We start from the raw sequence: 12,454 nt of genomic DNA, 5'->3' as shown, positions 1-12,454 counted from the left end.
GCCCGCGGGGTGCAGGCGGAGCGGGCGGGCGCGGCCTTGCTAGGGCGACTGGGGTGCGCGGCCCTGACGCGTCCTCGCGGGGGGCGGGGTCGGCCGGTCTGAGCGGAGGAGCCGGGTTGTAAACCGAGCCGCGGCCTCAGCCGGGCCGCGGCGGGGGCGGGCGGGGGCGGGGGCGGGGGCGGGGGGGGGGCGCCGCGCCCCGACCCTGCTGCTCCACCAGAAGCAAGAGCCCGCAGAGCTCTTTTATGCAACTGTGTACTTCCGGGATCGTGGAATAGGCCAATCAGGTGTGGGCTATGAGGTGATTGGTGCTAAATGGCCAATCAGCCACAGGATTGAAAAATGGTCCAATCAGACTTGTGGGCGGGGCACCCAAGAGCCGCTATAAGCCAGGGCTGGCGGCGGCCGTCGTTGGCCGGGCCAGCCTGTGAAGCGCGGGGGCGGCTGGGGGTCGCGCCGGACCCGGCGTCCCGAGGAGCCGCTTGTCGCGGCGGCGCCGTCCCTGCCGCCCATGCCGGCCGCCGCCCGGCCCGACGCGCCCGAGGGCGCCCGCTCCGGAGCCCGGGGTCTCCGGCCGCGGCGGCCCGGCCCGCGCCCAGCTACAGCCGCAGGCCCCGGGGGTGTCGCCTGCGCCCGCCCCCGGCTCGGGTTTGGCCTTTTGGGGCTCCGCCGCGCCCGCCCCTCGCGCGGCCCCGCGGCCGCCCTGGCCGAGTCCCGCCGTGAAGCCCGGGCCGGGGCCGGCGGGGTGAAGGCAGCAGGGGAGGGCGGGGCCGCCGGCCTCGGGGCACATCTGGACGTGGACGGGCACAGCCGGCACCTGTACTTTCGCTGCCGGCACCCTGGCCCAGGGCTGACTAGGGGGTGCCCAGCTGCAGGTCAGCCTGGCTCTCGGCCTTCCCAGTGCCCTGGCGGGAGGCCCAAGGGGCTGGAGGGCCACCAGCGCTGACTCGCTGGGCTCGGGACTCGGCCCTGAGGAGGCACCCCTGCTCCAGCCCGGATTTTGTGGGCTCAGGCCCCACACGCTGGGCAGTCGGCGTCCCGCCCCTCAAGTGAGCAGAAAACCAGGCCTCAGGCCCGCCCCTCCCTCAGCAGAGTGGGTGGCCGGCCCGCTCGGGTCCAGGGTCCCCTGCGCTGAGCCCCACTCACCCCTCCTGTGAGCTTGCCCAGGAGCTGGAATAAACCCGCGAGGATGGGAGGTGCCCACCCGGCAGCCTCAGCTGGCCAGCCACGGCCACACCCTTCCCTGGAGGCCGCCCACCCGCAGCGGGTAGGCAGGGCAGCACGCTGCTCCCCGCCCAAGGCAGGGGGTGGCCTCCAGGCACAGGGCGAGCCCCCAGGGACACCCTGGCCTGCCCAAGGGGCAAGGGCAAGGCAGGTGGCCCCAGGCCCAGGCCCTCTCTTGCCCGACACCTGGCCCCACCGCCCGTCAGCCAGGACACGGGCGCCGCCTGCCCCACCAGGGTCCCAGGAAAGAAAAGGCGCAGGACTCCAGGGAGGTTGGAATCGCTTTTATTGGGGCGAGCGCCGCAGGCCCACCCTGGTCGGGTTAGTGTTCTGCCCTCACGGAGGCAGCAGGGAGCCCGGGGCCCCACCCCACTGGCCCGGGTCAGTGGGACATGCAAAACTCAGTCAGGGGGTGGCGGCAGCGGGAGCCCCCAGGCCAGGGGCTGCTGGAGCGGGAGGGGCGACGCAGACGCCCAGCTGGGCCGAATGGAGGGGCTGGAGCTTCCCAGACAAGACAGGCGGCCCCCAGAGGGGGCTACCACAGGCTGGGGGGCCCAGGAGAGCGCAGCCTGAGAGCTGGGCGGGGTGAGCCCCTCCCCCCCAGCACCGGGGCCTGAGGGAGAACACAGAAGGCACTTATGAGGGAGCTGAGGCGAGAGAAGGCTGGAGCCAGAGGCCTGGGGCCTTAGGGGCGTGGGGTCAGCAGCTAAATGAAGCAAGCGCAGCCTGCGGGGGCGGGGACAGGCCGGGGGCTGGCCGGGCCAGCTGGCTCGGCAGACTGGACCCTCATCTTCCCATGGGGAAGGGGCTTCTCTGGGCAGGCTGGAGGGGAGGGCCCAGGCGGGACCCCCTTCCTCCCCGGCAGGGCCCGCGAGCGAGCTGACCGGCCGGGAACAGGACGCCAGCCGCGGGCCCCGCGGGGAGGAAGGGGTCTGCCGGGGAGCCTCCCCGGGACGGAACCCCCCTGGGGAGAGGGGAGGAAGGGGCCCAGCTCTGGACCCCCCAAGGCACCTGGCTGTGGCAAGTGGCAGGTAGAGGGGCGGGGAGACGGGGGCGGGGCGGGGCGGGACGGCCCCTTCCTCAAGACGCGGGCGCGGGTTAGTCTATTAGTCTGGTCTTTTTGTAAAACCTTAGTGAGGCACCACTTGGGAGGAAGACACCGTTACAATCGTTGAAGACCCCAGCGGCTGGCGGGAGCCTGGCCACATGCAGAGCGGGGGGGGGGGGGGGGCGGGCAGGGGGTCAGGCCACCGCAGACTCGGGGCCCCCCAGGGAGGACGCCGGCCCCGAGGCGTAGCGGCGGCCGTAGCCCGAGGAGGAATAGGAGGAGGAGGAGAAGGTCATGGAGAAGCCGGAGCCGGTGGCGTCGAAGCTGCCGCGCCGGAGCCGGCCCGGGAGCCGGTGCGCGAGCCCGCGCGGGAGCCGGCGGTGGAACCGGAGCCGCTGATGCTGTAGGGGCTGTAGTAGCCCTTGCTGGATTGGGCGGCGGCCTCCAGCAGCCGCAGCCCCGTGCCCTCCTCCACCATGCTGCGGTCCAGCGCGTCCTTGTAGGAGATCTTGAGCTTGGTCTTGGGGCAGGTGAGGTACTTGGAGTGCGCGCCCACGTCGCGCAGCTTCTGGGCCGTGCGGGCATCCACGGTGCCGCGCTGCAGGGCCTCGTCCAGGGGCACGCGGCCCGGTACGTCAGGCTCGATCAGCCCGCCCGTCAGGTACTGCACCTCCAGGAAGCGCTGGCCGGCCTCGTAGTACAGCCAGCCCTTCTTCAGGGCCTGCGCAGCCGACATCTTGGTCTTGGTGCGTGGGTCCTCGAAGCCGCAGAAGGCCTTCTGGGCCAGGTTGATGCGGTCCACCATGATCTTGTCCACCAGGCCCTTGTTGACGGCCTCAGTGACGGGGAAGCGCTCTCCGGTGCTGGGGTCGATGATGCCCCCGGTGCAGGCCTGCGCCTCCAGCAGCCGCTGCCCGGTGATGTTGTCGACCAGGTTGCGGTGCATGGCCTCCGTGATGGACACCTTCTCCAGCGTCTCTGTGTCCAGGATGCCGGCCACAGGGCCCGTCTCCTCGGTGGGGTCAGACCAGGAGGACAGCTGGGTCCTGGAGACGGCGGGGCTGACGGGGTAGGACGAGGAGGACCCCACGGAGGAAGAGCGGGAGCGGAAGCCGCCGGCGTTTCCCGAGAGCATGTCGGCGAACTCGGTGATGGAGAGCGTGCCGGCACGGTACTGGTCCAGCGCGGAGCGGTCAATGAGGCTCTTGGAGATGGCCTCGTCGATGTCGTACTGGCGGCCCGAGCGGCGGTCGATGATCATGGACTTGACCACGCCGTCCGAGGAGGAGGTGGTGATCTCCTCCCACTCGCACTCCTGCTCCGACAGCTCCAGGTAGGTCTGGTGGTCGATGAGCCCCTTGCGGTAGGCCTCGTACACCGACATCTCCCTGCCCGTCTCCGGGTCCACGATCACCACGCGGCGCTTGCGCACCGAGGACTTGGAGGACGTCTTCCGCTCCCGCTTCTTCTCCTTCAGCGGCAGGAGGCACAGCCCCGTCTGGGGGTCGGTGACGCAGCGCTCCATCAGCTGCAGGTAGGTGAGGTTCTCCTCCGTGTTGGGGTCGAAGAAGCCCTTGGTGTCGTCAGAGGGGTCGGTCAGGATCTCATTCATCTCCTCGTCAAAGAGGCCGCGCTTGTAGGCCACGTCCACGGGCAGCCGGTGGCTCTCCTCGGGGTCGATGACGCCGCCCGTGGCGATCTGGGCCTCGAGCAGGCGGATGCCGTGGTCCTTGAGGATCAGGCCCTTCTTCATGGCCTGGAAGAGGGAGATGAGCTTCCCGGAGTACGGGTCCTTGTAGCCGGTGACGGCGCGCTCGGCCGAGAGCAGCTTGTCCTTGAACTCGGGACCCACGATGCCCATGCGCACGGCCTCCTCCACCGTCAGCTTGAGCCCCTTGATGGGGTCGATGACGTAGCCGGTGGCCGCCTGGGCCTCCAGGAGCTCGAAGGCCGTGCCGGGCCGGATGATGCCCTTCTTCATGGCCTGGTACACCGACAGCCGCTCCTTGGTAGCGTCGACGTAGACACCGGCGATGCAGCTGGAGCCCTCAAGGAACCTCTGCAGGCTCTTAGACACCTCCTCGACGGAGGTCAGCCCCTCCTGCAGCTGCAGCGCCGTGGCCTCGTCCATGACCTGGGAGCGCACCAGCTCCTCCACCGTGATCTGCTTGCGCAGGCCGCGGAAGGTCAGCTTGCGGGTGTCTGAGAGCGGCAGGAGCAGCTGGCCGCTGCCCTCGTCTCGGCGGCACCGCTTGAGCAGCTGCGTGTAGCTGAGGCGCTCATCCGTGGAGGGGTCCACGTAGCTGCGCACCTCGCTGGGCTCCGACAGCTGATCGTGTGTGTCCTTGTTGAGGTAGCCGCGCTGGTAGGCCACCTCCAAGGGGAGGTGGAACCCCAGGCGTGGGTCCACGACGCCACCCGTGGCCAGCTGGGCATCCAGCAGCCGCAGGGCCTCCTCGGCAGGAATCAGCTCCTTCTTCATGGCCTGGAAGAGCGAGATGGTCTGCTCCGTGTAGGGGTCCCGGTAGCCGGTGACCGCCCGCTCCGCCGAGAGCAGCCGGTCGTGCAGCTCAGGGCCCACCAGACCCTTCCGCACCGCCTCGTCCACAGTCAGCCGCTCACCCTTCACCGGGTCCAGCAGGAAGCCCGTGGCAGCCTGCGCCTCCAGCAGCACACGGGCCACCTCAGCGCTCAGCAGGCCCTTCTTGAGGGCCTGGTAGATGGTGAGCGTCTGCCTGGAGCCGGGCAGGTAGACGCCGGCCACGCAGCCCGTGCCGTAGAGGAAGCGCCAGGCAGACTCGTCCTCCAGCACCTGGCGCAGGCTCTTGGTGCCCTCGCGGAGCAGGCTGTAGGTCTCCCGGGAGATGATGCGGGCTTCGTACAGGTCCTCGGCCGTCAGGCGGCGGCGCACGTAGTCGTAGGAGGACAGGTTCTGCTGGCGGATGACCTCGGTCTTCTCGATGATTTCGATGATGATGATGATCATGCGCTCCTTGGTCACCCGGCCAGCCTGGAAGTCGGCCATCAGCTGGGCCCGCTGCTGCTCGGGGATCAGGTCTGACTGCATCACCTCCCACAGGGACATGGTGGAGCCGCCCTGGCCGCCACCAGCACCGCTGGGGATGTCGATCTGTGTCTCCTCAAAGGCCCGCCGGGTCTCCTCCTCAGAATACACCTGTGTGGTCTCCACCACCTCGGCCTTCTCTGCCCCTCGCAGTGGCAGGAGGCGCAGCCCGGTGTCGGGGTCCTGCACGCAGCGCTCCAGCAGCTGCAGGTAGGTGAGGTTCTCGTGCGTGTTGGGGTCGAAGAAGCCCTTGGTGTCGTCGCCCGGGTCGGCCAGCACGCGGCTCATGTCCTCGTCGAAGTAGCCGCGCTGGTAGGCCACGTCCACGGGCAGGCGGTGGCTGTGCACGGGGTCGATGATGCCGCCCGTGGCGATCTGGGCCTCGAGCAGGCGCAGGCCGTGGTCCCGCACGATCAGCCCCTTCTGCATGGCCTGGAACAGGGAGATGGTGGTGCCCGAGTACGGGTCCTTGTAGCCCGTCACAGCCTTCTCGGCTGACAGCAGCTTCTCGTGCAGCTCCGGCCCCACCACGCCGGCCTTGACAGCCTCGTGTACGTACAGGCGCTGGTTCCGCACCGGGTCCACCAGAAAGCCAGTGGCCGCCTGGGCCTCCAGCAGGAGGGTAGCTGTGCTGGGCCGCAGCAGGCCCCGCCGCATGGCCTCGTAGATGGTCACCTTCTCCTTGGAGTCCTCCAGGTAGATGCCAGCCAGGCAACCAGTGCCCTGGAGGAGCGTCCGCACCGAGTCCACCTCGGACAGGTCCCTGACTGATGTCTTGCCATCCTTGAGCTGCTCAAACTGGGCTCTGCTGAGGACCCCGGCGGCCAGCAGCTCGCTGGCGGGCACAGGGGCCCGGAGGCCGCTGAAGGAGAGCTTCTCCTGCCGCGCCGTCTCCACCTCCTCCACGATGGTGATGACGATCTTAATGACCTTCTCCACGGTGACCTTGCCCGTGCGGAACTGCCGCAGGAGCTCCTGCCGCTGCTCCTCTGTGAAGTACTCGGAGCTGATGAGCTCCCACACGGACACCGTCCTGCCCTGGAAGGCGCCCACGGGGACCTCCACTGTGGCCTTCTGAAAGGCCTCCCGGGCCTGGAGCTCAGAGTAGAGCTCCTGCTGCCGGGCCCGCGCGGCCTTCTCCGACAGGGGCAGCAGGCTGAGCCCCGTCAGCTGGTCAGGCCGGCACCGCTGCTGGAGCTGGCTGTAGGTGACTGGCTCCTGCGCGCTGGGGTCATAGTAGGTCTTGGCGTCGTCCCTTGGCGCCGACAGGGCTTTGCTGGTGTCCCTGTCCAGGTAGCCCCGGGCACAGGCGATGTCCAGAGGCACGCGGTGGCTCTTGCTGGGGTCGACGACGCCCCCCGTGGACAGCTGGGCGTCCAAAAGGCGCAGGCCCTGCTCCCTGGGGATGAGGCCTTTTTTCAAGGCCTGGAACAGGGAGACACTCTGCCCCGAGTACGGGTCCTTGTAGCCCGTCACGGCCTTCTCGGCCGACAGCAGCTTCTCATGCAGCTCCGGCCCCACCAGGCCAGCACGGACGGCCTCATCCACGGTCAGCCGGGCGCTGGTGGCGGGGTCGATGATGTGCCCGGTGCCAGCCTGGGCCTCTAGCAGGGCCACAGCCACCTCTGGCTGCAGCAGGTCTTTCTTCAGGGCCTGGTAAATGCTCAGCTTCTGCCCTGCCTCTTCCAGCCACACGCCGGCAATGACACTGGTGCCATGCAGAGCCCGGCGCACGGCCTCTGCCTCGGCGACCTCCTGCACGGAGCGCTCGCCCTGCTGCAACTGGCGGTAGAGGGCCTGGTCGATGACGCCGCTCTCGAGCAGCTCGGCAGCGGGCACCAGGGCACGCAGGCCCTGGAAGCAGAGCTGGCGCTTCTGCTCATGCTCCTCCACCACCGTGATGACGATCTTGATGATCTTCTCCACGGTGACCTTGCCCGTGCGGAACTGCCGCAGCAGGTCCCGCCGCTGCTCGGCTGTGAAGTACTCAGAGTTGATGAGCTCCCAGATGGTCACCGTCCTGCCCTGGAACTGGCCAAACGGTGCGGAGACCGTGGCCTTCTTGAACACGTCACGGGCCTCCGAATCAGTATAGACCAACTCGCCGCCCTTGGCAGCCTGATCCGTGAGCGGCAGGAGGCGCAGCCCGGTGTCGGGGTCCTGCACGCAGCGCTCCAGCAGCTGCAGGTAGGTGAGGTTCTCGTGCGTGTTGGGGTCGAAGAAGCCCTTGGTGTCGTCGCCCGGGTCGGCCAGCACGCGGCTCATGTCTTCATCAAAGAGGCCGCGCTGGTAGGCCACGTCCACGGGCAGGCGGTGGCTGTGCACGGGGTCGATGATGCCGCCCGTGGCGATCTGGGCCTCGAGCAGGCGGATGCCGTGGTCCCGCACGATCAGGCCCTTCTGCATGGCCTGGAAGAGAGAGATCTGCTCCCCGGTGTAGGGGTCCTTGTAGCCGGTGACGGCGCGCTCGGCCGAGAGCAGCTTGTGGTGCAGCTCAGGGCCCACCACGCCCTCCTTCACAGCCTCGTTGACGGTCAGCCTTCGGTTGCGCACAGGGTCCAGGAGGAAGCCCGAGGCTGCCTGGGCCTCCAGCAGGATGATGGCCGTTCCCGGGCTCAGCAGCTGCCTCTGCAGGGCGGCATAGACGCTCAGCTTCTCGTTGGCTGGCTTCAGCAGCAGCCCGGCGATACTGCTGTGCCCCTGCAGGTAGCGGCGCACATCTTCACGCCGCGCGAGCTCAGCCACCGTGGTGCGGCCGTCTGCCAGGCGCTGCAGCTCCTCGGCGCCCAGGACGCCCGCCTCCTGAAGCCGCTGGGCAGGCACCTTCCGCCGCAGACCCTCGAAGGCATGCTCAGGCTCCACGTCCGCGCTGGGGCCGTCCAGAGTGTCTCGGCCGTTGGGCAGGGCTTTGGCCGCCATGGCCTGGGAGGCAGCCACCTCCTCGGAATGTGCCAGCGCGGCCCGGTGCTCCTCTTCCAGGCGCTGCAGCCGCTCCCGCAGCCGCTGGTTCTCCTCGGCCAGCAGCTGCTCCTGCTGCCGCCGCTGCTGCTCCAGCCGCTGTAACTCCTCCTGCTTGTGCCGCACCCCCTCCTCAGCCTCCCGCTGCCGCCGGCGGGCCTCCTCCATGCTGGCCACCAGCTGCTGCTTCTCCTGCTCCATCTGCTGCTGCTGCCGCTGTTGCTCCTCCCGCAGCTTCTGCGCCTTGGCCACCTCGTCCTGGAAGAGCTGCTCCAGCTTGGCCTTCTCCTGCTCGATGAAGCGCTCCCGCTGCAGCAGACTGTCCTTCTCGGAGAGGAAGCTCTGCTGCAGCGCCTGCGTCTCCTGCAGCAGCTGCTCCTGCTGCACCGTCTGCCTCTGGAAAGGGGGGGGGGGAGAGAGGTCAGAGGCAGCAGGGGCCCGGGCACGCCACCCCACCCGCAGCAGACCCCACCCATCCACCGCCGGCACGGGCAGAGCGCAGGTACCTCCTCGGACTTGAGCTGCAACAGCTTGGCCTCCTGCTTGAGCTTCTCCCTCTCGCACTCCAGCTCGGCAATGGCCCCCCGCAGGCGCTCGGCGTCCAGGTCGCTCTGCTGCCGCTGGATCTCCAGCGTCTGCACCAGCGTCACCTTCTCCTGCGTGGCCAGCTCCGTGCGGTGCAGCTTCTCGCCGATCTCCTCCGCTTGCTTCCGGAAGCGCTGGGCGTCCTGCTCCGCCCGGGCCTGGGCCCGGCTCATCTCAGCCACCCGCAGCTTGAGCCGCTCTGCCTCTGCGCTCATCTCCAGCTGCCGCTGCCGCTCAGCCTCCAGGGTCCGCTGGAAGCCCTGTGTCTCCTGAGCCAGCTGCTGGGCCATCTGCTCCTTGTCCTCCTGCAGCCGCCGGGCCTGCTCCTGCGCCAGGTCCTTCTGCTGCTGCAGCAGCTCGGCCTCCGCCTTGAGCCGCGTGGCCTCCTGCACGGCCTGCATCTTCTCCCTGAGCATCTTCTCGGCCAGGGCCCGCTGCTGAGCCAGGTCCTCCTCCGCCAACTGCCGCAGCCGGGCCGCCTCCTGGGCCGCCACGCTCAGCCGCGCGGCCTCCTCGGCCACATGCTTCATCTTCTCCGCCTCCTCCTGCAGGAAGCGCTGCGTGTTGTCCTTGTCGCGCAGGATGAGCGCGCGGTTCTCCGCCTCGATGCGCGCCTTGAGCTTCCCCAGCTCCTCCATCTGCACGCGCACGGAGAACAGCTCCTCCTCCACCTGGGCGCGCTGGCGGGCGGCCTCCGTGACCTCCGCCTTGAGCCGCTGCAGCTCCTCGTCCAGGATGCTCTTCTGGTGGTCCGTCTCCTCCAGCTGCAGCCGCAGCGTCGTCAGCTCCTGCTCCACCTGCGCCTTCTGCCGCAGCGTCTGCTCCGCGAACTTCTTGTGCTTCTCCATCTCCGCGTCGGCCGCCTGCTTCTGCCGCAGGGCCGCCTGCTCCGCCTGCGCGCGCCGCGCCGCCTCCTGCTCCGCCTCCTTGCGCAGCTGCTCGGCGGCGGCCTGCGCCTGGGCGCGCGCCTGCGCCTGCTCCTCGGCCGCCTGCTTCAGCCGCTCCGCCTCCTCCACCTGCCGCCGCGACTGCGCGGCCTCGCGCTCCGCCAGCTCGCGGGCCTCCTCCGCCGCCTCCGCGGCCCGCCGCGCCGCCTCCGCCTCGCCGCGCAGCCGCTCCAGGCCGCTCTGCTCCTGCCGGCGCGTCTGCTGCAGCTCGCGCTCCTTCTGCTGCACCGCGAAGGCGTGCGCCTTCTCCTCCGCCTGCAGCCGCTTCTGCGCCGCCTCCTGCGCCAGCGCCAGCTGCCGCGCCGACTCCTGCTCCGCGCGCTCGCGCAGGCGCCGCGCCTCCTCCACCTTGGCCTTGAGCCGCTCCACCTCCTCCAGCGCGGCCCGGCGCTGCCGCCCGGCCTCCTCCTCGGCCGCCAGGCTCCGCTGCACGCGCTCCTCGGCCTCGCGGCGCCGCTGCTCCTCCTCGGCCGCCAGCTGCCGCTGCCGCGCCGCCTCCTGCTCCGCCAGCTCCTTGCTGCGCTGCGTGTCCTCCGCGCTGCCGCGGATGCGGCCCAGCTCCAGCTCCAGCTCCGCCTTGCCGGCCGCCGCGCGCTCGAAGCTGGCCTTGAGCGCCAGGATCTCGGCCTCCACCTGCCGCCGCTGCCGCAGCGTGTCCTCCACCAGCCCCTTCTGCCGCTCCAGCTCGCTCTCCGACGCGCGCTGCAGCAGCGCCAGCCGCTCCTCGATGTCGGCCTTGTGCAGCGCCGCCTGCTCCTCCAGCCGCCGCCGCTGGAAGGCCTCGTCCTCGGCCAGGCGCCGCAGGCGCTCGTTCTCCGCCTCCTTCTCCTTGAGCGCGATCTCCGCCTCGGCCTTGAGCCGCGTGGCCTCGCCGATGGCCGCCAGCTTCTCCGCCAGCACGCGCTCCGCCTCGGCGCGCTGCCGCGCCGCGTCCTCCTCCGCCAGCTGCCGCTGCCGCTTGGCCTCGTCCGCCAGGGCCCGCAGGCGCGCGGCCTCCTCGGCCAGCTCGCGGAAGCGGCCGGCCTCGGCCTCCAGGCGCTGCTTGGACTTCTCGCTGGTGCAGCGCGACTCCTCCTCGGCCCGCGCCTTGCTGGCCAGCAGCACCTCCATCTCCGCGCGCACCTTGGCCAGCTCGGCCTCCAGCTCCTGGCGCTTCTGCGCGGCGGCCGCCGCCTCGCGCTGCAGCCTGGCCAGCTCCTCCTCCAGCAGCTGCCGCTGCTGCTCGCCCTGCTCCGTCTCGGCCCGCAGCCGGATCAGCTCCTGCTCGGCCGCCAGGCGCTGCTGCGCGGTGCCCTCCGCCAGCTGCCGCTGCTTCTCCAGCTCCTGCTCGGCCAGCTCCCGCTGCCGCACCGCCTGCTCCTCGGCCTTGCCGCGCCGCCGCGCCTCGCGCTCCGCCTCCTCCTTCTGCTTCTCGGCCTCCGCCTGCGCCAGGCTCTTCTGCTGCGCCACCTCCTCCGCCTGCAGCCGCAGCCGCAGCGCCTCGTTGGCCTTCAGCTGCCAGCGCTCCAGCTCGCGCTCCGCCTCCTCGCGGGCGCGCTCGGCCTCGGCCTGCTGCTGCGCCGACCGCTCGGCCTCCTCGCGCAGCTGCGCCACGGCCACGTGCTCCTCCCGCAGGGTGCGCTCCAGCTGCGCCGTCTTCTCCGCGAAGGACGCGCGCTTGCTCTGCAGCTCCACCTCCGCGTTGCGCTGCGCCGTCTCCAGGGCCACCTGCACCTGGCGCGCGCGCTCCACCTCCGCCTGCCGCACGCGCCGCTCGGCCTCCTCCGCCTGCAGCCGCACCTCCTCCAGCGCCTGCAGCGCCCGCTGCTTCTCCCGCGCCGCCTCCGCCTCGGCCTTCACGCGCAGCTCCAGCTCCGCCTCCGCCTGCCGCTTGCGCTGGCTCTCCTCCTGCACCTGCCTCCGGAGGCGCTCGGCCTCCTCCTGCGCCTGCCGCTTCTGGGCCTCGGCGTCCTCCGCCCGCGCCCGCAGCGCCTGCAGCTCGTCCTCCGCCCCGCCCCGCTGGCGCTCCGTGGCCTCCAGCTGCAGGCGCACCACGCGGATCTCCTCCTCGATGCGCAGCCGGCTGCGCTCCGCCGCCTCCGCCTGTTGTGCCTTGGCCTGGATCTCGGCCTCCGAGCTCTGCCGCAGCTGCTGCAGCTCCTCCTGGACGCTGCGCTTCTGCTGCTGCGCGTCCACGGCCGCCTCCTCCCGCCGGGCCACCTCCTCCTGCATGCGCTGCTGCAGCTCCTGAGCCTCGCGCTCCGCCTGCGCCTTCGCCTGGGCGTGCGCCTCCGCCAGCTGCCGCTGCTTCTCCAGCGCAGCCTCCACCTCGGCCAGTCGCTCCCGCTCCTCTGCCCGCTGCTGCTCAGCCAGCCTCTGTGGCCGAGGCAGAGAAGGAGAGAACCAGAGAGAGCGTGAGCGCGGCGCCAGGCGCGAACTGGCGCGGCACCACCGCAGCTGAGGCCGACCGTGCGCGCGCGGAGGGCGGCGTCACAGCCCAGCGGAGGGAGCCGCGTGCACCCGCCCGCCCGGGCGCCGGGGCGGAGCGCGGCCTGGCCCACGGTGCCTAGCGGCCTGGGCCAGGTGTCCTCCCCTGTCCCACAGGTGGCGGAGACAGATGGACGGGAGCGCACAAAGCAGGAGGCTGGC

The 12,454-nt window shown here is 70.8% G+C and overlaps 1 protein-coding gene across 1 annotated transcript in view; it reads right to left on the bottom strand.

Moving 5' to 3' along the window:
- Positions 1-2,465: 2,465 nt before the first annotated feature.
- PLEC (plectin) overlaps positions 2,466-12,454 on the bottom strand; it is a 28,344-nt gene continuing 18,355 nt past the window's right edge. Inside the window, 3 exon segments of the mRNA XM_037527491.2 lie at positions 2,466-2,609; positions 2,612-8,690; positions 8,801-12,181. Of these exon segments, the coding sequence (XP_037383388.1) occupies positions 2,467-2,609; positions 2,612-8,690; positions 8,801-12,181 (9,603 nt within the window). The 3' untranslated portion in view covers position 2,466.

The sequence above is a fragment of the Talpa occidentalis genome, unplaced genomic scaffold, assembly GCF_014898055.3.
Source record: "Talpa occidentalis isolate TD23 unplaced genomic scaffold, MPIMG_talOcc4v2.1, whole genome shotgun sequence".
Taxonomy (NCBI): domain Eukaryota; kingdom Metazoa; phylum Chordata; class Mammalia; order Eulipotyphla; family Talpidae; genus Talpa; species Talpa occidentalis.
This window is presented reverse-complemented; position numbering and strand designations above follow the sequence as displayed.